The 27,249-nt window shown below is 37.1% G+C and overlaps 3 protein-coding genes across 3 annotated transcripts; 2 read left to right on the plus strand and 1 right to left on the minus strand.

Moving 5' to 3' along the window:
- Positions 1 to 1,165: 1,165 nt before the first annotated feature.
- LOC126802617 (uncharacterized) lies at positions 1,166 to 9,121 on the minus strand. The gene is made up of 24 exons (XM_050530267.1): positions 8,947 to 9,121; positions 8,567 to 8,682; positions 8,264 to 8,348; positions 8,046 to 8,099; positions 7,814 to 7,905; positions 7,606 to 7,709; positions 7,203 to 7,274; positions 6,276 to 6,739; positions 5,680 to 6,015; positions 5,273 to 5,488; positions 5,064 to 5,156; positions 4,896 to 4,968; positions 4,299 to 4,426; positions 3,529 to 4,189; positions 3,181 to 3,422; positions 2,975 to 3,099; positions 2,648 to 2,765; positions 2,430 to 2,485; positions 2,252 to 2,339; positions 1,965 to 2,163; positions 1,817 to 1,885; positions 1,636 to 1,739; positions 1,485 to 1,547; positions 1,166 to 1,329 (listed from the first exon to the last, which is right to left on the minus strand). The coding sequence occupies exons 1-24, from the start codon at positions 8,998 to 9,000 to the stop codon at positions 1,222 to 1,224; spliced, it is 3,720 nt and encodes a 1,239-aa protein (XP_050386224.1). The 5' UTR covers positions 9,001 to 9,121; the 3' UTR covers positions 1,166 to 1,221.
- Positions 9,122 to 15,260: 6,139 nt separating this feature from the next.
- LOC126802822 (gibberellin 2-beta-dioxygenase 2) lies at positions 15,261 to 17,258 on the plus strand. Its single transcript, XM_050530531.1, has 2 exons — positions 15,261 to 16,087; positions 16,601 to 17,258. Exons 1-2 carry the CDS (start codon positions 15,296 to 15,298, stop codon positions 16,961 to 16,963), a joined length of 1,155 nt encoding a protein of 384 aa, XP_050386488.1. The 5' UTR covers positions 15,261 to 15,295; the 3' UTR covers positions 16,964 to 17,258.
- A 4,685-nt stretch (positions 17,259 to 21,943) lies between these two features.
- On the plus strand, positions 21,944 to 25,298 carry LOC126802362 (xylan O-acetyltransferase 1-like). The gene is made up of 5 exons (XM_050529980.1): positions 21,944 to 22,760; positions 22,844 to 23,015; positions 23,358 to 23,557; positions 23,647 to 23,805; positions 24,636 to 25,298. Exons 1-5 carry the CDS (start codon positions 22,117 to 22,119, stop codon positions 24,982 to 24,984), a joined length of 1,524 nt encoding a protein of 507 aa, XP_050385937.1. The 5' UTR covers positions 21,944 to 22,116; the 3' UTR covers positions 24,985 to 25,298.
- The last annotated feature ends 1,951 nt before the right edge of the window (positions 25,299 to 27,249 follow it).

The raw sequence follows: 27,249 nt of genomic DNA on the forward strand, positions 1-27,249 counted from the left end.
CTATAAATGGATATTCGTCCACTTATTAATGGATATGGTTAGCTCCCCTAGTTTTTTCTCATTAAGGTTAAAAGTCAAAACGATGATAAAACTTATTTTATTTTTCATTATAAGTATAAATTAAGATAGTGTCGTAATCCAACGATCACATTTTGTGTTGTATGTCTTCATGAATTTTGGGGAATTTAACATGCAAAATAGGTTATCAAATATAATTTCAGCCTACAAATTACAAACGAAGTAAAATCAAAATTGATATGAAATTGGCAAAATATGCCGGGACTGTTAATATAATTCATGAAAATCACTCGATATTATTAAGTTTAAGCTTATGTTGAAAATATTTGATCAATAAAACAGTGTACAAATGGTGCATGAATATTTGATTTTTTATTTTGATTTGAACGGGTAAAATTAATTATTTTTTGTTGTTTTAATTTTATGCAAGTAATGCAATTTTTCTTGGTTAGATTTGTTTTCATACAAGTCATTTATTTTATTAAAGAAATAAAAATAAAAAACTGAAAGGCAATTTCTTTTTTATTAAAAGGTAATTAACGCATCTTTCAAAAGTTTAATTTTTTTAGTACTGTTGTTTACAAAGAAAATAATATATAGCAAAAGAGAATCACCATGGGGTTAAAAATGACGTCAGTTGGATGGAACTCAATGCACCTTCACCGTCTTTTTAATTTTTTTTTAAATCTATGTCAAAGTTAACGTTCAAATTAACATTAAATAGACAAGTTAATATAAATTTTTGTTTGGATGATCCGATTGGCTGACATTAATTTTTAGTAATATATTATTGGCCGGTGTACAACCACGTACGAGCACTGAATTCTTTTCCTTTATTCATCTCTAATTGTAGGGTTTGTCTGCTGTACTACGTGTGTATGCCATACAGCAGGATCAGACAGTGGATAAAGGGGGAAGATGCTGACGCACGTGGGGTGGTGGTGTGGATGTGTGGTGGATGTTGATGTTGTATGCCATACAACAGCATATCATATAATTTTCCCTAATTTTACACAGAAAACGAGTAGAACGTTTTATTCATCTATAATTTTACACAGTGCCTTATGTACAATGAAAATATGGATCACATGCATAGTGGAATATGAGTCAGAAATAAGTACACACTCGACTGAGGTATAGCTTGTACCATTAGAGCGTAAAGATTGGACGAAACTAACTGATCAGGATGGTTGTGCTAACTTGTCATAGCTGCCACCATTTACGATTCTCCATTCTCTTGGCCAGTTCCTTTGCCATTGATGCAAAGTCTTGAGCTCCACTCGCTAGTTCTTCTGTGTTTTCGCTAAGTTTCTGATTTAATGCACAGAAGAGACATGACATGCTTATTACTTATTGACCAGATGAGTTGAGTATGGGCGTATAGCCTACTGTTTGAAGATAAACTACATATATAGATGAAAGTAATTCAGAAGCCATTTTGTAAATCCATCTGTAGCAATCTGTACCTCAAGTTTCTCCTGACGTTCTGCAAGCATTTCTCTTGCACGTGCAGCTGCTGCAGCGACATCCTGCAACCATTTATGACCGATGATCAGAACATAAGATCATAGTCATGTTGCATCTAGTATCTTTTGAGATTAGATTGATGATGATTACCCCAGTTTCTCTATATTTAGCCTTGATTTCAGCAGCTGTCCTCATTTTTGGCTTTGTATCACTAGTCGCCCCTTCAAATAACTTTTTCTTCTCTGATCCCTTGTCTGCCAAGTAAACATGAAACAACAAGAGCACTCAAAAACTGTCTACCCAGAACATATTATCTGGTATGCGTAAGTACCTTTCTTTTCATCCTTGGTGTTTTGATCTTTAGGGAAGACAGTAAGAGGTCCATCAATTACAATATCATCTGCACCAAATAGTGGAAAATCAGTCATAAAGGGGAGGCAGTAGAGGGAAGGATATATAACAAAAGAAAGAGATAGAACCTAGGTTAAGCATCACAGGTTCTTGGCTATCCTTCACATCTGTAGAAGATTTTAAGAATGGGGGATTTGAAAATAAGCTCTCCAAATTTGCACAATACTTTTCGTGATTTTCTGTTGGATGATTAGGATCCATGTTTTTATCCGTTTTACTTGATTTTAAGCCCTTAATGATTCCTCCTAATATCCCATGAGCAGCACTCTGGTGAAGATGTTCAGCAAATAAGAATTAGACTCTTGTCTTCACCAAAAGATCCAATGATAATGGAGGTTGAAGTTATACGGTGAACCTGTTTCTGCCTGAGAGATAGATTGGCAATGACATCTGTAGCCGCTGCTAGCACTTTATCATGAAGACAAGGGAAGGACTCCAGATTCCTAAGTGAGACATTTCCATTAACAAGGTTTAAGTATTTTATCTTGAAATGAACTTAATCTCCAAAGTTTCAGACGATTTAAAGTTCAGACCTGAAGTCATCTTCACAGGCCAAAAGTGATACAAAAGCTAATTCAGACCCCTTTACCTAAAACAAATTAACAAATTTTGGTTAGTTGTGCTCTATGGCATCCTCTCGGATACAAATTGCATTCTGAATCAATTAAAAGGACACAATTTAAAAAAAGATGCTATTACTAGACTCATAATTAAAACAAGTTATTATCAAAAATGAAGAAAGTAAACCCACCATAATAATTTGCCCACAATCAGAAGAACAGAATGTCTTGTCCATATTTGTCATAAAGTTCCATCTTAGAATAGTCATAAATGATATTTCTCTCACCACTTCAAGATTTGGGAAAGACCTGTACGAAAAGTGAAAACCAGCCTCTACTTCCATTAATCCACTATTTACAAGAACCATTTATGATATGAATAGAATCCAGATATAATGATCAAAAGAATCAGTGCCAAAAAGCACTAAATTCACTATACGCAACATAAATTGGCTGATGAAAAAGAGATCCAGTTTCACTGCAAAAAATAACAGCAGGCAGTGTAATCTGTGATTCACCTGATTTCAAAGGCTCCCGTCTGATATAATACAACCAATCCACTGTCTTTCCCGTCTTTTTTTAAGATTGTAGTCCAACAACATGGTTTTACAAGATTCACCTTCAGAATGGAGTTATTGTCACCCTAGAACGAATGTTTCAGTCGTTTGTGAAAAGAGATATTCAGATGTTGAAAATTGAAATGGGAGAGGATAAAAAAGGGCACCTCAAGCGCAGACTTTAATGAACATAACTGCAATGTGTTGTCACAACAAAGTAGAATGCATATGTTCACTGATCTCTGCACAAAATATGTAGTTCTGGTGAAGGTATTGAGGTCAACTACAAGCTGTGTTGCTCCAGATTCGGCATTAGGTGGTAAATTATCATGATTGGCTTCACCTTCCTTAGGTGAGTCTGGAGAATGCTTCTTTGCACTCGACAAATGACATAAAACATAACTATCCTCTGCAACGAAAGAAATCTATGTTTATTCATTCCATCATAGCACCAAAGATTAATAAATAAATAAATAAATAATATATATTTCTATGTTCTGACAGCAGATACTCACCTATAATGTGCATTGAAATCGCAATGGAATCCTTTTCTTGATGCATGGACCGAGACTTGATCATCTTACCAGTGGCACTATCTAAAACAACAATATGTGCATTTCTGGTCATAATGAGCACCAATCCATTTTCAGAATCACTCGAAGTCTTGGATTCAGGATCTTTTACACTTGTTTCATGTCCAGGATCAGCCACATTCTTGGATTCAGAGTCCTGTGGGATTTCCAACACATTTCCAGAATCATTCCGAGTCTGGGATTTAGGGTCTTTTACACTTTTTGCATGTTCAGGATCAATTACATTCTTGGATTCAGAGTCCTTTGGGATTGGCAACACATTTCCACAATCAGTCGAAGTCTTGGATTCAGGATCTTTTACACTCATTCCATGTTCAGGATCAACCACATTCTTATATTCAGGTTTCATTGGGATTACCAACCCATTTCCAGTATCAGTTGAAATCTTGGATTCAGAATCATTTTTATTCATTCTATTTTCAGGCTCGGTGGAATTTTTGGATTCAGAACCCTTTTGGCTATGTGATAAGCTATTAGTATCAGAAATGGATTTCATATACAGACAGATGACTGGGGAACTTGAGTTGGATACACTGTCTGTAAGAAACAAAACTGATGATGAACTAATATCAAGCATTGCAACCTGCATTGTGAAATGGACACATAAATACCAGAAATATATTAATTCACAATTTTGATCGACATTTAAAAGCAAAATTTTAGTATTAAATTTGTTTAAAAGTGATTCTCACCCGGCCACATTCATATCCCACAGCAAGTCTTGCTCCAAAATTGGCATATTGTAGTATGCATATAGGAGAATCAAGAATAGAAAACACAGCAGTGCACCGAGGCCCATTACCTTGTTGTGAAGTATAAACTGCAACCAGAATTGCTCTTATTAGAAAAATGAACCTGGTACAGTGAAAGCAATAAGCAAGTTTCCTATTATGGAACTACTGAATAGGTAACTAGATTCACTCATGATGCTAGAATGAATTACGTACTGTATGAGTTTAATACACTCTCAAGATGATAAATTTTCATATAAAACATGGTGTATGTGAGTTTGTTACAGATTGGCTTCATCACGACTGTTAGGAGCCCATTGCATTAATCGACATCTACATTTATAAGGATAGAGAAAGTCATCTCATTGACCCACTTATCTCTGAGATTTTAGCTCTCAACCAAGCTTTCAAACCAGCATATTGCATGCATCCTGCTCTGTGTGTGCACTTAAATGTCAAGAATGTCTCTATATATATATATATATCAAACTTCTCTTTTATTTTAAGGAATAATGCAGAGACAACTACGTGCAGTAAATAGATATGTACATAACCAACCTTCCTTCTCTGTTTTTGTCACAAAGTGCAATTCTGTCTTGTCTGAGCCCCCTATTAGTTTATAAAGTCGAACCTACAACATATTAAATCAGAGCAAGAATATCAAAGCATCATATGATGATCACCTAACAGAAAATTTATGTACACACAACGTCAAACGACTCTTACCAGACCATTCACACCACCAATAGCTAATTCGAAAGTAAGAGAACAAAATTCCAATGCTGATACTGTTCCATTTGTACATCTGATACCTTTTACCTTTCATCCACAAAAAAAAAACTAGAAAAAATGACTTCTCAATTTTAGTCTCTAGGACACTGTCAAATGAATATCTACTTTAATAACATATTAAAGCAAAAGTTTTGATAGCATACACCAACCTCAGGTCCTATAGCACAGATAAGCGACAGAGATGGATTGGTGGCATCCCATATTCGAATAGATCCATCTTGATATCCTGCCATATATAGTCTCCCAACATGAAAGTTTTCACCATCACGAAGTTGGCCGGGAACACCACCAGTCAAAGGCCACTTTGTGCCCCCCTTGTTCAAAGTGTGTTCCGCATTAAACTTATCTACAGCAACTTGCTTAAGGACCAAGAACACATAAAATCAATAAAGGAAGAGACAGGGAAGTACATGCGCGCGCGCACACATTAAATACACACACGTTCTCCTATATGCCTCGCGAAACTTTCAGCTGAGACAATCTCATTATTATGGAAAAATTGCCAAGATATAATGTATCTAGAGTTCATGGTATCACAAATGAGCACTACCTTAGACAGAGCTGAGGAGCATTTACCATCTCTATCCACCGAAGCAAGCTTTCCCACTGTCATACATGGTTCCGTAGTAGGTATGAACACAGGATACTGCACTGCAGTCCCATCAGTCTTTTTCTTTTGCTGAGACATCAGGGCAGACAAGCATTCCTTGTCATAGAAATGCAATTGTCCCTGATTTGTCAAAGTGAATACCAGTGTGTCACCATTCTCCATTGCACTAGCAGCCGGCAATAAAACCATATCCGCAAATGAACCAACTAGTGTAAGGTCTACGCGACCTATGCATTTCAGACTTTCTATTCCTGAAGACCAATCCACGCTGAGAACCTGTGAATTAGAGAGACAAATTGTTGCAAAGCTGAATTGGAGAAATCGAATGTATCTATATCCAGGAGCATAGACATGCAGAGTTAACTATGAATTCCATCAGGAGACATGCTTGTACTGTCATTGTCTTTGACAAATACTCTTTGTTTACTAGGACTTGGAACAGTGGTATTAACTATTCAGTATGGCAGAAACATAGATATAAGTAACAGAACTAAGACAAAAGTACAAGACAAGATTCAACTCAGTTGAAATCATACCGTGAGAACTTCTTCAGATCCAATTCCTCCCCCTCCATAAACAAATAGTTGGCCCCTGGGATGAGTTTTTAACCTATTCGCAGACCAGTTTACAGTCATGACAGGGAGTCTCTTTTCATCTTCTGATAACTGTATCTTTGAAACATTGTTAGGTATATTTTTAGACCTATTATCCTTGGTAGAGGCAGCAGTTAATATATCCCAAAACATTATATCACCATCTGTATAGCCTACAGCAAGAGTCGACCCGTTATCACATACCCAACAAAGAGAGCTTATCTCTTTCTCCACATGTTTCCTGTCTGATATAGCATCAAAAGGCTCAGTTCTTTTTCCTTTTGGAGAACTATGGACTGTTTCTTCCTTCACTTGAAGGTCCTTGGAACCTCTTACACAAACAACTCGATCTTGTGAAGCATCCCAGAGAACAATCAGACCATTCTCGTATGCAATCAGCAGTCTGCAGAAGGACAAAATTTTCAAAATAAGCCAACTCTAACAAATAATTAATATAAAAAATATGAAGCTGTAGCATCAGGATTTTTATATGCATCAGTGTTTTACTCGACATGAATAGGAAGATATAAATGACAGTAGCTAATACACATAGATTTTTATGTGTATTTGCATGTGTTTACATGTTTGTTTGGAGCAAGTGTATGTGCAAACATATTTTGGGAATAGTGATACATAAGCTCCGGTTCTTAATCAAAACAAGGCAGATGGACTCTTATAAACACCAAAGAATAGTTCAGTTTAGAAAGGCTAAAAGGCTGAACACATTCCATCAGTTTGCTTTTGGATCCAAAGTATTATAATCTCAACAAGAAAACTAGTTTGCAAAGGTAGAAAGACATTTGAGAGCCTAATGCGTGGTTGGATTGAAAGATTTTGGCACTGTTCTCATAAGGAATCTGTCTTTCCTATTTCCCGGAGAACTAGGTTGATGGAGAACTCCCACAACAGAAAGATTATCAAGCAATGACATTCCAGCTGCTTCTGCAATATAGATAGATAAGTTTAGCATATGAATATAGTGGACAATACATAGCTGCAGTCACAAACGACAAGTGACCATAGTGATGAAATTCTTGTAGAAAAAAGGCCACATTCATCTCTACAGTCTTGTTGTTCTCAGTAACCTCATAACTTTGAAATTTCTTAAATTACACAAAATATTTTGAGTAAGAATTTTACTTGATTTGTCAGGCAGAAGAAATAGTAATGCTAATTATCCAACCCATTTTTCGCTAATCAATGGAGACTAATGCGAGAATTGCATTACAACAAGGTAAGGCATCAACTAATTATTTAGAGACTATGAACTTACCAGCTATAAGGTTTGAAGAAATATTGTATGGCAGTAAGTTGATCTTTCGCTCTTCTGCATCATACCTCACCACAGACACCATTGCGTATTCGTTTCCAATATACCTGATAGTAATGATATGTGGTGTTATTCCATCACCGGAGATTTACTTGTATTTGCGGCTAATGAATATCAAATAAAAAAATAACCAGATCCACAAGTTCTATACATGTAATTGGTGCCATAAATAACAGAGAATGCAGTTACATTGCATTCCCATTGCAGAGAACCAGCTATTTGCCTGTGTTCCAAATCCCAAACCTGCGAACATCAATAACCTATTAAACCAATCAGTACTGTTAGTAACATACCGGATGCTGGAGATGCAAAAATTATATTGATATTAGATGGTCTCTAGTAGCAGTGTATCATTAACTATAGATTTGGTTTGGAATAAGTACCTGAATTTCATTTTCACTTGAGACACTAGCTAGAAAACCTTGATTTTCCAAGAACTGCAAAAATTTAGAATATAAATACAAACTGTCAACTTTCATCGAAAAGAAAGAAGGAAATGTACCATACCTGTATATATGATCAAGGCATAGAAGACGGAAATAGTACACCGAACAAATGAAGAAAACAACATACTGACTATAAGTCCAATTGAAACGCAAACCTCTAAGTACTTAAATGCCAAGGGCTTAGGAGATATCAGAAGCCCTTCAATATTATCACCACCAATCACTTTTATTCTGCCATCCCTGCATTTAGTCCAGAATAAAGTCAGCAAAGTTTTTTTTTCTTTTAAACTCCTACCTTTGGGATAATATTCTAGACCGTCTCCACACTAAGAGGCAAAGTTTCTAACAGATTGCAAAACCACCCAATCATTCAAGAAATGTACTGTTTTGAACAGTGAACAAGATAATATACGAAATTCGGAAACTTTTTACTAGTTATGGTAAATAAGTAAACTTACAGGGTTCCAATTGCCAATAAGCTTTGTGTGCGATCAACTGCGAGAATTGACGCAGTGGACGGAATCCCATAGTGAAAAACAATTTTTGGATCTAAATCAGCTTCTGACACCCTTGCCTGTGCCACAAGTAACCCCAAACCTATACAATTAACCACTTGTATTTCTTCTCCCTAAACAATCAAGCATTGCTTTTCTTTTCCTTTTTTTTTTTACACCAAAAGATCAAATTTTAAAGCATTTCACATTGAAAGTAGAGCACTTCTGTTTGATTCTTCTAGGTACATTATCACAATTGCTCCTGATGTCTTTTAAATTCAGATAATTAACGATCGAAGAAACAGATTATGGGATTCAACATTGGTAAGTTTAATCAAATGTACCTGAGGAAGAGGTTGTTGTTTTTGTGAGAATTGGTTGAAGAGTTTAGCCAACATAGTGATAGTGACAATGAGGATGATGATGATGATCCAGCTGATCGTATTCTGGGTCTGATTTCAAAAACCAAGAATATGGCGTTTTGGTTTCGAGAACAACGACGGTGAGGCGCGAATTCAGTGTGAGGTGGACGGCGATGCGAGAGCGGAGGAGGACTCGATGGCCATCCGTTTTGATGATTCAAAACGAGGGCGTTTTATATAATTAGATATGACTTGGTCTAGTTCCCATTATGCAAGTATATCCTTCATGGATTAGGCACAACCACTCCAATGACTCCATATGCCTAGTTATCCAATAACCAAATACGTATAAGAGAGCTCAACTGCTCAAGTGTATATATACCACCAAATACGTACCTAAAGCCCTACTATACGAAATGATTTTACTATGACACGCTCCCTCAAAAGTTTTCCTCAACGACAAGAGGCTGGTTAAAATTGTGAGTGAAACTACATTCAAGCATTATTAAAAACCTTAAAGCTAACGCTGATTAGCTGATACTGATGCCAAAGCCAATTTTTAGAAACCAAACGAGATCGAAAACCATAGCTCCCGTATAAAAGGTCTTGGGGGAGTGACTGTACTAGCTTTGAATTCATTACATATCCACTGGCAACAAAACAATCCTCACCTATCATAGAAGCATGAGAAACGAACTTAGAGATAACAAATTTTGGTCTACAACAAGTTCTAGTTGAAGAAAACAGAAAACCACATAACTTACCTAAGAGATGTCAGCTTTAAAATCTGTACGTAAATAGCAATGATTGAAGTGTATGTTAGCTGGAAAGATCAAATGAGAAAAAACATTCATTAGAATTATTACTAAACAAATCAAAAATTCACCTTTAAAATTGAAATTCGATTTTTATGACACCATGCAATACTGATCCGAGGATCAATATTATTCTCTCTTGATGTCTCTAATCGATAATTTCGATTCGTTTGAAGGATATCCAGCTTTAATTTCAGCTTATCAATCTTCAGCATTATATTCTACAATTGAATGTCTAAACTGCAATCCAAGAATTTACCCTGAACAATTAACTTTGTTTCTTTTGAATAAAGCGCTTGTGCAGCTACCCTTAATCTTTAATTAATAAAGCCTTCATATACAAGAGGGAATATGAAGCCTAAATCCCTAATTACAAAAATTTGAAATAATATCAGACATCTCTACAACACAAGTACTCAACAAGACATCAACTAGTAAACAGTGCACCAATGACAACTTCATTTGCTTTACTATAGTGGTGACATACCGGAAAGATAACTCGACTACTGCGAAGCATAAGTACCAATTTTACAACTTTCCCACTATGTTGCTCCAAAAAATAAATCCGACAACATCTAACTTCACCTTACCACTAAGAGGCAGCGACCATTTAACAAAGTAAGGAACTCGCGACCTACCTAGAGCATATAAGACATTAACAATGCACACACAGACACGAAGTCCGACTATGCCTATATAAATAATGTAGGTACTTATTACGCACATTAGGTGTGAACCAACTATAAAAGATAAATAACAAACAATAATGAATAACCAACTCGGGTCAAGGCACAACACATAGGCCTAACCCACAACCTTATTCAGAGAGAGACGATCAGATGTCCGCCAGCTCGACGCCTCATCAGCAACCGCCGACAAACCACCTAATGTTAGGACCCTCCACTTTAGCCGGACCGACGCCCTCTTTGTCGCGCCATCTCTGCCACGCCAAAGATTTTCGCCACCCCTAGGAGAAGAACTTCGAACGACCCCAAGAAACACAACCCAGATTGAGTAAATCAGAACCAATCTAAGCCGTGCCACCAAGGACTCGCCCTCGTCATCACTCCCCCTCGTCCCGACACCAGATACTCCAACAGGCGATCTGCCCAACGAGGCACCAAGCAAATCACGTCCATCGATGCGATCTACTCCTCCCTAATAACAACCCCTAGTCTGATCCAACCTCGCAACGAGGGGAGCAACCAAAAATAGACCCGCACTGGGCCGATAACTCCTGCCCGACGACGGCGAGAGCGCTTACCGCCGGACAGACGACCAAATCTTTTTTTTTTACCTAGCGCGTGGGAACGCGTTCTCGCGACTCAGTACCAACTTTCTTAGACGATGGACAAATAATCACAATTAACTATTATTCAAATGTTATGTTTTAAGAACTTATTATTTAGAGCTGATACTATACGTAGTACGTACTTCTCTACTATTGGCGCGCGAACCACTCTATACTTCTTATAACCGGATTGACTCAAAAAGTCAAAATTACGTCTTCTTTTTGGTCCAGCACGTACGCTTCCTTGGTGTTTGCATGGAACAACTCATTTCTTAGCAAGAATTACAAGAAACAAGGGCACTGGAAGCGAACCTGGAGGTGGGGAGACTTAAGCCCTCCTTAGATCTGCCACTGAACTAGAGGTGCACAACCCTGCGCAGAACCTGAATCCTTGAACTTTCTGTGGAGCTGCGCAATTCACTTCAGTAGCCAGAGCCGCATGTTTGGTCAGTTCCCCTCCACGCTTCTTGATTTTGAGTTGGTTCTTGGCCGAGAGAGAGTTGGTGTTGTTTATCCAGCTTGGCTTCTGTTGCTTCCAATTGTTGGGTTGGGCTTGGATGACTTGGTTAGGGTTAGTTTTAGGGCGATATATCATCAGAGGAGAAAGTAGAGTTTGTTCTAAGGTGGGTAGGTTGTTGAGGGAATATTGGTGCGGACTGAGAACTTGAACGATTATCTTAGATCGATTTTTAGATCAAAGAGAACAGAAACTTGGAACCTTGTGTAGAACGAGAATCTGAAAACAAATAAGAGTGCAGACACGTGTACAAATAAAATGTAATTTATTGATAATCAAGCGCGGGGTTACAATATTTATGAACTCTTCTGATTCTATCTCCGCATGTAACTTGGCTCAAGGGTGACATGCACTTGATCTTGAGACTTTGAGTTTGGATTTGATGAAGAACGAGCGATTTGGTACCTAGATGATTCTTCGTGGATTTGAGTTCAGATTTGGACTTGATGAAGAACGAGCGATTTGGTAGCTTGATGATTCTTCGTGGATTTGAGTTCGGATTTGGACTTGATGAAGAACGAGCGATTTAGTAGCTTGATGATTATTCGTGGACTTGAGTTCGGATTTGGACTTGATGAAGAACAAGCGATTTGGTAGCTTGCCGGTTTTTCGTGGACTTGGGAGACTTCGGGATTTCTCGGAGTGATCTTGCTCAAGTGATTTTCTCTCTTCTTCTCAAGTCCCCTCTCTTCATGTTGGAAGGGGTATTTATAGTGTCAATGCTTCTATTTTATAGAATATTTTAATGACACTAAAATAATAAAATTTATTTAATTATATAATTAAATCAATATGTATTTTCTGATTAATTTAAAATTAGTTATTCTCATAACTAAATTAAACAGATTCAAATAATTGATTTAATTATAACTGTTAAGGAATTTATTAATTTAATCAAATGTCCGATTACCATTTCAAATCGTCAATGACATTAAATTTTCGATTTAAGTCGGAATCACGTAGTTTTGATTACGATTATCCATTTATGTGCTGACACGAGTTTTATTCGGATCCGCACCAATTTTGTTGATTTTTGGGCCACATGTGTAATTTTGTCGGGTTCTTGGCCAATTTAATTATTTAATGAAGATGATTTACTTCATTAAATTTCATGTGTCTACACCTTAATTTGTTGAAGATGCAGGAATTGTTGGCACTATATGTTGGAGAGGAGAGATCTCACATCTAAGAAGTGACAAAGAAAATAAAGCTTATAAGTGGGTGGATAATAACCAATTGTACCGAGGCCTTTTGTGATTAAAACCTAACACCTGTGAGGTGGCTAAGTTGGGACAATATCGGTACAGTTGGTCCACGGGCCACGCTTGTCGCTGTTTAATATGGTATCAGAGCGGGTCCCTTTCCAGTCGCGCCTCCAATCTTTCGTGGGCCCGAGTTGGGTGCCACTTTGTCATGCCATCGGAGGATTTCCGATTGGATGACCACTAAGTGTCGTTGGTTACTGGACCTTAGTTTCTTTCATCCCAGTATGTGGGATGTTAATCTGTCACGTGCAGACCTAAAAATTAGGTTGCACGTGAGGGGGCGTGTTGGAGAGGAGAGATCCCACATCTAAGAAGTGACAAAGAAAATAAAGCTTATAAGTGGGTGGATAATAACCAATTGTACCGAGGCCTTTTGTGATTAAAACCCAACACCTGTGAGGTGGCTAAGTTGGGACAATATCGGTACAGTTGGTCCACGGGCCACGCTTGTCGCTGTTTAACACTATATGTCTAGTGATTTTCTTTCTTGTTTTGATCAAGAAAGCAAAGTAAAAGCTTATTTTTTGGTAGAGATGGAAACCTTGAGCTAGTCTGATCGATTATATAGAGTTGGAAGTCGGAAGATTAGTAACCCGAAAAATTCATTAGGGTTCCACTAGCGCAAGAAAAAATGCACGTCAGCAGTTTGGGTCTTTTTCCAATATTGGTCAGGAATCCAGTGTAAAAAATCTTTTTCTTTTCATTTGGGAAATAAAACCAAACGTACAAAACTTAAAATCCCGACTTCGTTATAGCAGTGAAATTCTAAGGAACAAAAAATGCATGGCATGATTGGCAACGAAACATGTCTGGTAGTGAGTAGTGACACAGATCATCTGATCTGTATACCTGCATTATTTCATTCCTTTTAATCCTTTTATCCATGCGTTCGATAGGACGTATGGATGCATTGGTTATGGACAATGGAACTGAAAAATAAGAAATACTTACGAGTCTTTTGTAATATAGATATTATCGTCGTGACCTAATTGAGTAGCTCTTCTTTTAAGACCCATTTGGTCGATGCAGATGGATTCTATCCTTTGTTTAATTGATTTGGTCAAATTCAAATTGCTTAACTAAAGCAATTATAGCTAGTTTGAAGGCTCATATGTTCGATCACTTCAAGAAACTAATGATTTAAGCGTTTTCAAACCATCACAATATGATCGTCAACACTTGATAAAGCTTCTTCGCATAAGCACCTCCTATTTCGTAGAAGACTTTTTCTATAAGCTACAAAAGTGTGAAATTTCAAACAAAATTGTTCTCAGTCAAAACATCCTCCGAGCATGGTACCGATCGAGAGTCAGTCTGTACGTGGGTGAACTTATAACTGGGCTACATTTCTCGATCTTGGCAAGTAAGTATGATACTCTTTTGGGTTTTCAGTTGATGAATATCATGATCGAGCGTGTTTCAGATATTATTATCTTGAACTTAATTTAGTTTGGAAAATACCGCATGGATTAAATATATTAGAAGCATTTCATCTACTTCTATTCTGACATTTAATTTTATTTTTATAAAATCTAAATGATTTCCTTTCTTAAAAATAAATACTTCATATGAATAAACAAACGCTCAATGCTTACCATGCGACCTGCCACCAGCAGAAGAGGCACAACATATCCCTCGTAACAAGGCACTAGATTGCATTAACATATTCAAAAGTTAAAGAATTTTTGGGGTTCACCGGAAAACAAGAACAAAGTATTCGGATATATTCTGTAATGTAGCATGCTCGTGGAGCACGCTCATGGACTTGAGGCAATAGTAACCTAATATAAATGAAATCTTAGATATTATATATAGCCAATGCAATTTTATTTTCTAGTTCCTTAGGGTTTTCCTTCTATCGATCTCATTTCACGCAATAGTGATGCTCGTCATTAAATAAGTTGAACAAGCAAGTCAATTTTGTAAATTTTGTTTAGTGAAATTTCAATATAATTGTAAAGTTGTGTGATCGACCAAGGATTAAAGAATCATAAAAAAAAGTACTTATTAACATGCAGTTCATCAGCAAAAAAGAATACCAAAACAATCACACATAAATTAGCTCAGAAATAAGGATCATGAACACACATGGTAGATAATCTAGAATCATCAAGGTGTGAGTTTCATTTGATTTTTATTGTTTTGGGACCATAATTGATCAAAGGAACTTCATTGTCATACAACGCAACAAATCAAGTACTTGACAGCTCTCCTTAATCTAGTCACAAAACAAAGATCACAGCCACTAATTTCTTTGTTAATATAATCATGCCCCAACATAATTACCATCCATGGACACATAACGACATACGAAACTATAACCCAAGTACATGCATTTCAACTGATCATCGACCCATCATATACAGTATATATATCATATATATATCATAACCATCCTCCCTCCGCAGCTCACAAGCAACACAGTCAACTGCAGCTACCAAACATGCACGGCGCCGCCACTTCAGCTCCACCACCGACGCCGTCTACGCAGCAGTCGGACAATCACATGTCCACGTCAGCCGCTGCAGACACCCTCTCCAGGATGCTCCACCGTCTGCCACCCACTCTCTCGCTCCCCACGCGCCGCGCACCACCAGCCACGTGTGCCCCGGTTCCGGTGGTCTCTTTGTCCCAAGCTCGATCAAACCCCGCTCTCCTCTCCTCGAAACTCGGGTTCTTCCAGCTAACCGACCACTGCATTCCTCGCCAACTCGCAGACTCGGCCGAGTTAGAAGCGCTGTCGCTGTTTGACCTCCCCAAGGAGAAGAAAAAAGCTTCTTTTCCGAGGAACTGGCCTGTTGGGTTTGAAGAAGGAGATGAACTTGACGATGATGACGTGGAACCGGTGGAGGGACTTGGTGAGTCGTTTTGCCTGGACGAGTCGTGCTACGCCGAGTCAGTTGAGTTGTCTTTAGCTTCTCTAAGCGAGTTTGCTGGTGCTTTGGAGAAAGTAGGGTTGGAGGTGATTGAGCTGGTTTGTAAATCAGTCGGGTTTGAAAGTCCTGTAGGAAAGGGTGGCCCGAGTTCCGCTCGGGTTTGTTCGATGATGTGGGTGGAGGAGGGTTTATCGGGTAAGAGTAAGACGCCGGTGGCGGGTCGGTTCTACCCGTATGTGGTTGGTTTGCAGTATCAAATCAGAAGTGATCAGAAGTATTCTTTGCTGGCGGATTCCGGTTGGGTCTCTGTGGTGCCACAGGTGGACTCGGTCTTTGTTACTATTGGCGACATTGCTCAAGTAAGTTTCAAACTTCAATTACTTTTATTGCCAAAAAAAAACCTTCAATTACTTTACCATTTGCATTTTTACAATTTCATATTCTAGTGCTATATACATCGAAAATTCTACGCTATGTATCCCGACATCATATGTTCCGTAATTGCAGTGAGAGTGGGCATATATTTGATGTATTAGATGTAGCCACGTACGTACATAACCATCTTTACAAATAGAAGCTATGGATATAAGGATATTAGAATAAAATGCCCCTCAATGACACTTGTGATCTCCTAATTGCGCTTAAGTTGTACGTAACAATCTGAAGTTTTAATTAACATGATATATCGAGATTGAGAGATAAATGCTACATTTGATCGTCGTATCGGCAATTATGGTGTACAGTTTGTCTGTTTTATGATTTCAAAATGAATATGCTGTTGTGCAACATTGATCGATCAGGCTAGTTGGGTAAGATTTTGGATATTCGATCTTGGAGTTTAAGCATCTAATATGAAACTTAATTATATACAGGTGTGGAGCAATAGGGAGTTGAAGAAAGTGAGAGGAAGGCCAGTGGCAGATCTGAGTAATAAGTCCCGGTGCAAATCAATGTCGTTGTTGGTGACTCTTCCTATTGACTCTAAAATTTGCCCACTTCTTCCGGCAGCAGCCACAAGCGGCAATGATCTCAGTCACGAGGATGGTGGTGAGAATAGAAATAGAAATGATGTTGAATTGGGAGATCATCAAATCGATGATAGTATCACCGGTGACAACAGAGAAATTGAAGGAAGACTGTTTAAGTCCTTTTGTTTGGAAGACTATGCTTGGAGACTGTATCATGAACGCCTGCATTTCAAAGACCCGCTAGATAGGTTTCGCATTAAGAACTGAAATTTGGAATGATAATGCTACTGTTCGACCTCGATTGAGCTTAGCATGGTTGTTTTTTTTTTTATTATTATTGTGGAGCTAGCTAAGGTTGCGCCATTGAGGTTTGAACTCAACCGCGCTTTGCTCAATTTCGACTAGTTTAGACTTTAGACAATCCAGATTGGCGATAGCTTTTGTTTTCTTCTCTCATTCGGATAGATTGGGAGATGTTTTTCGTTCGCCAAGATAGATTGGCAAAGTTATTGCTGGCTTTCACTCTAATATACTTACAACACAGTTATAGTTAATTACATGATGATTGTTCATGATCAATACATCCACAATCCATATAAGATTAGAAAGGTAATCTCAATGGAGGAAACTTGCAGAGTTGCAAGTGGTTTCTTCTTCTCTTCTTGTTTTAAATTCTACTGAATTCACAAGTGAATCCATGTATATCAACAATTATATGGAGAAGAGGGATTGTGTTATGAAATCGCCAGCAGTGGAGAATTACTGTATGGGTTGAGAAATAGTTGGGAACGATGAGCACGGGTGGGTTCTGGGCATGTCGACCTCGTCGACCTTTCTTAGTGGTTTGTATCAATTGTTCTTAGAAAATGGTGGAAACGAGCCAAAGCCGTTTTCAATATTTACACGGGGCTCTGAGTTGTATCCTGAAAACTATTTCGGCTGTTTTTAGAATTTGAGACGCCGAACGCGTATTTGATCATTTCTGTTTCCATAATACAGAAAACAGTACAATCACTTACCGAACGGGCCCTAATTGATCATCGTATGCATATATATTTTTTATATACAGTATAGTACAATATTATAAATAACACATTAAATTTCATTAATGTTCCAATTTAGATGATAAAAGCACTTTGTGCGACGTTCTTAACATATTTTTATCTCCATTTGTATTTTGTTTAGACCTTAATGTTATACTATTGAGTCATTGAGTCGTAGTAAGAGTCTTAGGCGGTATTAGATGTATTTTTGTGCTTACATGAGTTAAAAATGCAGAATTAGTCTAAAGTCCTAATTTGAGTATGAATCTTTGTAGGACTAGGAAACCTAGTTGGATTCGGAGTCTTCATCTTTCTACGTTTTGGTCGCATTTGCGATATTTTGAGAGTATTTCTTGCACTAGGAATCCTTGTTAGGTTTTGAAACTAATTATCTCTTACTTATGATTTTATTTTCTTATTTTCATATTGGATTTAAGAGATAATACTAGAGGAAAACAAGAAGAAGCCATGCATATGGAGTCTTATCATCAACAAGTCATGCAACAATTAAATAGAAGAGATAAAAAAAAGTGGAGAGAATTAAGAGATTGAGTCTTTGCCGTGGGAAAAAGAAAAAAAGAAGAAAAAAATAAATGTGAATATTAATTAAGTGAAAAGAAGAGAGATGAAGTCATGCATATGCAACCTAAAAGCTAGAAGATGATCATTAAATGAATAAAACATGACATGATTTAGGGAATAAAACATGACATGATTTAGGGAATAAAGCATGACATTATAATAGGAAGAAAGAGACAACATCAAAGTTCAAACCGTGCAAACATACCCTCCCTCTTTCCTCTATATATACATGGCTTCACCTCTCAAATAATATGACTTCTCATTTGCATTCAAGAGCCAAAACTAGCTCAAGCATCCTTCACCAAAACAGAAAGCCATTTTCCCCCATATACCAATTTCATCTCCACTGAAATCACCATTGAAGACACACCTCTAAGATTCCTACAACGTGTTATTCTCGCAACTCATCTCTATGACTTTGTTAGTTTTTGATTTTCTACAATACTTTGTATATAAAGATTGTAGTATGATGTTTGTATGAGATTATTGTTTTGTATTAAGAATCGAAATTTTCAAATTAATCTATTGGATTTTTGGTTCTTTGCCGAATTGATGGTTTCCTATAATTATTGAGTTTGTATTTCTATTGTTGTGTTCTAATCATCTTTCTCATACTTTTAGATAATTTTCAGATATGTGCATATGAATTTAGTGCTTGGATGCAGTCCCTAAGATTGTGTTTGAGTGCTAGATTCATCAACCATATTGACATAATCGAATCATGCCCTAAGTAGGTTCTGTTTGTGTTGATTAAAAGTGGTAAAAATTCTGGAAATTTGCATGTGAAACCATGGTGGGTGACACCATACATGAAACATGTCTCCAACAAAGATTTGGTGCTTAAATGTAATCTTGTTTGATTTATACTCTAAGTGTCATTGATTTCGATTGCATGCAAATTTAGATTAGATCCTAAGTCAATCTAAATGTTAATTGAAATCTTGCATGATTAGATGATCTCCTAAGACTCTCATTGTATTTGTGTCTAAAAAGTATATAATTGGTCGAATTAGAATGTATGATAGGTTCGAACTTATAATTATGTGGTGTAATGGTAAATTTGGTTTAAGTTTGTTAAAGAGAAGTCGATCATGTAAATAATAATTTATGATTTATTTTCATTAGTAGTTAATAATCAATCTCAAACCCCTCATTATTTGTTAACACTAAAAGTTTAGAGTTCACTTCAATTTCCCGGACTGAACGATCCACGTTTATTATATACTAACGATGACATTTTACATAGTTTATTATAGACGTTTTAACTAACGCTCTATCATTAGATTCGAAGAAGAAGTAAAAAAGTTGTATGTCAAACCTTAGTAGACCTTAGTAGAGAGGAAGGTCTACATCCACCATTGATGTACACCATTTGTTTCTCTAGACCTCTATGTAATGGTCCTATACAATGTAACAATTAATGAACAATATTCTGAACCTTGAATTTTCCGAACTGAACGATTCATGTTTATTATATATTAACGATGATATTTTTTATGGTTTATTATAGACGTTTTAACTAACAGAGCGTTATTAGATTTGAAGAGGAAGTTAAAAAGTTGTATGTCAGACCTTAGTAGACCTTAGTAGAGAGGAAGGTCTACATCCACCATTGATGTATGCCATTTGTTTCTCTAGACCTCTCTGTAATGGTCCTATACAATGTAACAATTAATGAACAACATTCTGAACCTTGAATATCACTTCCAATAACTAGTAGGTCAAAATCACCGCTTAAATAATAGGCCTACCTAAAATCGTAAAACAGTTAATCTCAATAATCTCCTTTCCACTTATGTCCACTGCTCACTTTGGCCTCCTAGCTTCCAACAGAAAATGTATTTCTTAATCTAGTTGTCTGGTCAACTCTTCCAATTATATTCATGCATGGCACACATTAATCCTTAATTTTGTTTAAATTACATGCATTTTACTCATCCCTATCCTATAACATCTTCCAGACCAGTTCTAAGTTTCCTGTGAAACCCAAATTTTTCAGAGGGATATATTATATATATTTGTTTCTCCCCTACAACTTAACCTTCCCTTTCTTCATCTATATATCTTCCAAGGTTCACTCTTATATGTTTCCTTGTCTTCCCGTTACTTCAGCTATTAGCAACCTATCTCTGTCAGACGTACTGTCACCATCTCTTTCAGGTTAGAGTACACTTTTGTTCTTGTTCTGAGGTTTGAATTCAGTAATTAGTTACTTGGTCTTGAGCCGTAAGATTATGATGTATTGATTTTATGTTTCTTTATTTTTGTGATATGCCTTGAGCTGTGAATTTCTTTGCTGAAGTGGTCTGAGAATGAAGGATTTTGCTGCAGTTGGCTTGACTTAGAATATAAGCAAAGGAAGTACCGAAGAGGATATTGGTATACTGAATATATACTCACTGCACAGACATATCGAAAGTTTGTGTTCCTTAGCCTTTACTTTTCTCAAACATAAAGTCATTAATTATGATTTGATTAAATTGTTGCTGAAAAACAAATCAGAGTTTTAAGAGCCTTAATGATTCATCAACTTCACTTGGACAGTTGAAGTTTGTGTTTGTTGGGGACAAAGAAAGCTCACATGCTAGGCCAGGGAAGAGTGAACTTTGGAACTCTACCTATATATATGGGATTAGGAAACATCCATATAAAGGAAGTTTATCCAAGAAGCACAGCGTTTTAGATTGCAATTACAAACTGATCAGGTGTTTTTTTGTTTAACAAAGAAAGATTTAGATGACTTTGAGTAAACAAATCAATATGGTATGATGATATCAATCTTTCTCTTGAGGACCAAGTGGCCAGTTAGTTTTAGCCATAACGGGAAAAAGAAAATTGCATTGCCTCTGGATAGATTATTTGCTGATTTCAAATCATAGGAACAATATTAGTGCTCATAAATTGATGTTTCTCATATTCGGGAGAGTTCATTTCTAGAGCACTGATTTATCAGTTCCAAAGGATATTCTAACAACTCATAATACTTGAGCTTCATTCAGTTCAATTTAAGCATGTAAACAAAATATCTTCATTACCAAACTAATTGGACTTAATAGCTAAATAGGTAAGGGATTACTACTAGATATTCCATATTTCTATTTGTACCATATAAATCACAAACAAGTACAGTATTAGGTACATGTCTACCAAAATAATTTAACCATTCCTTCAAACAAAATCAAATCGTAGTCTATATTTCTTCATCAGTGGGTGATAATCCACATTGCCACAAAATTATCCTATTACTATGTTTTGTGAACTCTGACTTGTATGAGAGCTTGAAGGGTTTTCCTTTTAACTTTTGTGGCTGTTGGAGCTTCCCTATCAAAATCTGAAAACCAAAAATGAACGGACTGGCCACCTTAGACTCTTAGAGTACTTCCATATCAGCACCCAAACCAGCTTCATATCACCCTCATGGCCCTCATCTAACTCAGACCAAGACCTTCAAGCTTTAAATTTACTTCTCTTTCCCTCTAATGCTTTCTGGGCCAATATATGAAGGAATATGAATTAGTTAGCAGTGGCTTCTTTGAGAAACAACCTATTTGCAACTGAGAAAGACAAGTCTCCCTCCACCAAAAGCCAAGGGTATTTTTAAGAAGACAAACCCATTTCACCAAACCATCTGATTAATAAAAAAAATAAAACAGAACCAAACTTAACCAAATGCACCAAATTCACAAGCGAGCTTTCATGTTTGTTGCTGCTCTTATATGTCATCATCTTTCTTTCTCTCCCTCAGTTCATTTCCAACTCTCTTTCATCTTCTTTGTCTTCTTCTCTTCCTGATTCATGCAGATACCTCGCAGAAAATCACCCTTCTCTTCGTCCACTGAAGCTTTCGCAATGAAGAGCCGCAAGAACAATAATCTACCAATATTCGTCGTCGTCTTCTCAGTGTTTCTGTTTGGAATTTTCATGTACAATGAAGACGTCAAGTCAATCGCGGAATTCCCATTCTCTTCGAGCCCAAAAGCTCAAGAGCTCCAAGAACAGCAAGAAACGAAAGTGAGCTCCTCTGTTTCAAAACAGAGCGACTCTGTTTCGAAACAGAGCGACACTGAATCCGAAACTAAGAACAGGGTTTCACTAAGCACCACTTCAAGAACGCAATTGGAGAAAACCCAGTTGGAGAATCCAGTTCCTGAAGAGACACAAGAACCAGTGGTGCTGAAAACGATTATGGAAGAGACAGAAGACGACTTGGACAAGAAGATTGAGGTGAATGAAGAAGATGATATGGAAGAGATTGAATTGCCTCCTGAAGATTGTGACTTGTTTGATGGGGAATGGGTTTTCGATCCTGTGACTCATCCTCTGTATAAAGAAGATGAATGTGAGTTCTTGACGGCCCAAGTGACTTGTATGAGGAATGGAAGAAAGGACTCTCTGTATCAACATTGGAGATGGCAGCCCAGAGATTGTAATCTTCCAAAGTAAGCAACTAATTTAAACTAATTAATCCCTTAATTAATTTTATCTTAATTTGTTGTTAATTATTTTCATCTTTCTCTCTTAGGTTCAATGCAAGATTGTTGTTAGAGAAACTGAGAAACAAGAGGCTCATGTTTGTGGGGGACTCATTGAATAGAAACCAGTGGGAATCCATGATATGTTTTGCTCAGTCTGTAATTCCTCCTGGGAGAAAAACCTTGGTGAAGAATGGATCTCTCTCTGTTTTCAGAATTGAGGTACTCAATCATTTTCTTCTATGCCTTTTTTCTCAAATTTGTTCTTTGACTTGGAGAGCAAACTTAGTAATGCAGGACCCACCAAACTTTGTAATGACCTAGATTATATAACCATGGCAGCTACTCAATCCCATTTAATTGTAAATAAAATTTAGAAATGGATTGCAGGTATTTTCATGTCCTACATGCTTGTAGTTTAGTCTACTAGTGCTAATCATGAGGCTTACGAAATTGGCTTGTAAATAGTTTACTTATGGGGCTTGAAGTAAGTAGGTAATAATTTGACAAGATTTCATTTTTTACGAGTCTACTGACTTTGAAGTCTACTTTACTGGGTTTTAGGATTATAATGCTACGGTGGAGTTCTACTGGGCTCCATTTCTGGTGGAGTCAAATTCAGATGATCCATTGATGCACAGCATACAAAACCGTATAATCATGCCCAAATCGATTAAGAAGCATGGTGAAAATTGGAAGGGTGTGGACTACCTCATTTTCAATACATATATATGGTGGATGAACACTTTCAACATGAAAGTTCTGTAAGTAGCTAGCTAATTTGCTCAATAATCGTTAAATATCAATAACATGGAAACTTATATCATTTTCTTTGTCGGGATAATTCGAAAAGACGAGGATCGTTTGATCAAGGAGCAACGGAGTACGATGAGATCGACCGGCCGTCGGCATACCGGAAAGTTATTACGACATGGGCTAAATGGGTGGACAAAAATATTAACCCCAATCGTACCACAGTCTTCTTCAGCAGCATGTCTCCTCTTCATATCAAGTAATTAATTTCCACACCTTATGTCAGTTTTCTAATCATGCTTCAGAGTTTAGCCATGATTTGCAATTCTTTAAAAGCAAGACGTAAAACAAAAGCGTCGATGGAACTCATGACGTTTCTGCCACTAGCGATTTTCTATAAATAACTAAATAAGTCATTGTTGCATTACTTAACAAGAACAATTAGAAGTATATATGTACTTATGCACACAACACGGGGAGTGACACAGGTTAGTTTAGTCGTTCTTCTCGGCTTTTCTTATCAACCTCTATTAGTATTAGATTAAGTTTTATAAATTGCCATCTAATTGCTCTTACAGCTAAATGATTGCAAACAACTGTGGCTAGTAGATTCGTTGAGAAATTAACATTTGCTATTTCGCTTAACTAATGATCATTTCTTTAAGGATTTGATTACTATTGGTCAATGTGTTTTAGCCTTTTATGTATAAAAAAAACTCATTGCTATGTCACCAATTCAATTTTATTCTTCTCTGAACAATGATTATATTTTCAATATCATTTTCTGGATAAATTTGATTAATGTGGGGAAGTGTAAGAAAGAATACAATGACATCCCATTTGGTGAAAATGAGCCTTGGTGGTTGAAAGTGGGTGTATCAAGTATGAACCTCAATCTTGACCAAAGTATGAACCTCATCACTACCAAAAAAGTATGAACCTCAGGGCTTTGATTTGAGTCATTTGACACTAATATCTGGCCGGTTAACCACTACACATTTTTCAAATGACACTCATCATATGGACATTGGTGCTTTGTCGCATCCAATTTAACATTAATGTAATAACGTACTAATGTTGTGTATATAGGAGCTTGGATTGGGACAACCCAGATGGCATAAAATGTGCCAAGGAGACCACTCCAGTCCTGAACAGAACCACACCGTTGGAAGTGGGAACAGACAGAAGACTCTTTGTGATTTCAAGCGACATAACAAAAGCAATGAAGGTGCCTGTTTACTTTCTCAACATCACTACTCTATCCGAGTATCGCAAAGACGCACATACCTCAGTCCATACCATCCGGCAAGGCAAGATGTTGACGCCGGAGCAGCAAGCTGACCCGGCGACTTACGCCGACTGCATACACTGGTGCCTTCCCGGGCTGCCGGACACATGGAACGAGTTCCTTTACACACGTATCATCTCGCGGTCTTGACACATAGTAGATCATCATCATACAAGTCTTGTTGTATAATTTTGTTTTAATTTTTGGGGGTTCCATAATCACTACCTCACATGTAATTTCTGTTTCTTTCACTGTCTTATAGCTTCAAACCTAGGACTGGACCTTTTAATTTTTTGGTTCTTTGTTCTGCCAAATTGACTGAGGGTGAGCTAAGTGAGATCACCCACATTCCTGCAAAATCTCAAATACTTCCCAGGCCGGAAATGGGCTGTTTGATACAATAGTTTGAATTGTATAATCATGTGAAAGGGAAAATAATGATCATTGCAAAATTGTATGTTGAAGGTTAATCTGACTTCCCCAGGATATTAAAATATGGTAATTACTAAGATTAACCATTTGTTTCAGTGGCTATGGGCTATGGCAACTGAAAGCTTTTATACTGCTAAGAAGTCTAGTTATACTACTTGCATATAAAGGCATTCTATCTGCAAAACGAGAATGCGAACTTCTTAAGACACGGTCAATGACTACCAAGATAATAAGACCTATTCCTGCTGCCATATTGCACATATATATCTTGAACAGTACATGATACATTAGTTATACTAACATAATCGTACAGTATATCTGGACATGAAATCTCTGCAACAACTCCCCACGTACCATCTATGCCCTATCTACCGTCAGTGGATGAAAAGAGCTTATCTATCTCTGCAATTAGAATTGATATGAGCTTTCGGAAATAATAACCGGAGAAAAGGGACCAAAGATGAGGATGACTTAAGCTTGGGCTTGACTTTGTCCACAGCTGTCTTAACTGCAGACGGTGCTGGTATACAAAACCACTTAAGGTACCAAGAAAGAAGAATTGAACGTTTATTTCCCTGGGATTCTTCCGCATTCGGCCACTTCCCGGAATACATATAATTACAAAAATCATGCTTCAAGTCCTGAGAACAATCCAGGAGTGATTCCACTTACTAACCTCCACTCACACCTCCTCTCCTACCTAACTCTACATGTTAATCTTTGTAGCTGACTTAGGCATCGAAACGTTGAAGGCCGGCCAGCCCAGTCTTCACCTTGTAACGTCGTGTGCTTGTGGTTTTCAGGTGACGGAGTGCTTCGTCGATTCGCTGGAATTCCCCCGCTGAAATCCCAACGTAACAGTACGAATTGAAATCTAATACTCCCTCAAGTTCTGCATGATTAGGTGATTGAAATTAACATTTGGTGGAGATTTGAGAAAGTTTATATTTGGATTATGAGCACTGAGCACTTGCAGCAAGATTGATCATCTATGTGCCTTAATTAGTTGAACTCTAAAATGATGGCTTTCTTTTTAAAATCAATTTGGCTAATTACTGATATTGGCATATAATGTAGCATTTCAGCTTGGAAGTTTTAGGTTGTAAAAAGTCTTGTTGGAGTGGTTATGATCGTAATTGGTGGAGTGGTGGCGATGGATCTTAGTCTAAAAAGAGTGTAAGTTGCAAAAATACAATTCTACCCATCATTTTTTTTATAGTGGAATAGATGGTGACCGAAAGTTAACGAGATGTGTACTGAAAATATATAGTTGTTAATAATTCATGCACTGACATTATAGTTTTGAAAGTTGAATAACCTTAATTCTCAATGATTGATACTTCATGTACCCTTCTTAAAAATTTCCCTTATTTAGATTGTTTATCTATTATCTCCCTCTTTTTCTTAGGTTACTTCATATTCTATTGAAATTTTTTTTGTTATTTTATTTTTATTGTAAAAAATATATATTTGGCCTAAAACCAGCCCAATGCCCTACCCATTATTAATTCATGGTTCCGCCACTGTAGCTAGTATGTATATATCCCAATCGGTCCATAATATTAATCTCACAAGGAGTGATATTGACATTATTCTTTTGAATAATATCACAATTCTTTTGAGATAATGTCAATTTCACTCTTCTTCTTTGTGCTCTCCTGCAAAAACAATGTTAAACGTCCATATCGAGAGGTTAAACAGTTAGGCACTAATAGTAGGTGTGGGCTGCTATATATTTTCTGACCTAGGTAACTATATTCTAGAATGATTAACTGCTTGTTATTGATTTCATACCTACGGACTATATATCTAAACAAAACCCTAATTAACCAGATTGACAATATATGACCCCAGACCCCCCTTATACTCAGTACCAGAAGTCCAGAACATACAGCTATTAAGCTATATAGTCCAATAATGGCTCCGATGACGCAACTGCTGACTGTATTAATAAGCTGCTCCGTATGAACTCCGTGGCCGAAG

Source organism: Argentina anserina, chromosome 7 (genome assembly GCF_933775445.1).
Source record: "Argentina anserina chromosome 7, drPotAnse1.1, whole genome shotgun sequence".
NCBI classification, from domain to species: Eukaryota; Viridiplantae; Streptophyta; class Magnoliopsida; order Rosales; family Rosaceae; genus Argentina; species Argentina anserina.

Bases quoted from the DNA above. Each gene is read 5' to 3' on its own strand.
- LOC126802617 (XM_050530267.1), bottom strand. From the start codon at position 9,000: ATGTTGGCTAAACTCTTCAACCAATTCTCACAAAAACAACAACCTCTT. The intron at 7,906-8,045 runs GTACTTATTCCA...TGATGTTCGCAG, and splicing joins CAAGTGAAAATGAAATTCAG to GTTTGGGATTTGGAACACAG. The intron at 1,886-1,964 runs GTTCTATCTCTT...TATTTGGTGCAG, and splicing joins ACCTGTGATGCTTAACCTAG to ATGATATTGTAATTGATGGA.
- LOC126802822 (XM_050530531.1), top strand. From the start codon at position 15,296: ATGCACGGCGCCGCCACTTCAGCTCCACCACCGACGCCGTCTACGCAG. The intron at 16,088-16,600 runs GTAAGTTTCAAA...AATTATATACAG, and splicing joins CTATTGGCGACATTGCTCAA to GTGTGGAGCAATAGGGAGTT.
- LOC126802362 (XM_050529980.1), top strand. From the start codon at position 22,117: ATGCAGATACCTCGCAGAAAATCACCCTTCTCTTCGTCCACTGAAGCT. The intron at 23,016-23,357 runs GTACTCAATCAT...ACTGGGTTTTAG, and splicing joins TCTCTGTTTTCAGAATTGAG to GATTATAATGCTACGGTGGA. The intron at 23,806-24,635 runs GTAATTAATTTC...TTGTGTATATAG, and splicing joins ATGTCTCCTCTTCATATCAA to GAGCTTGGATTGGGACAACC.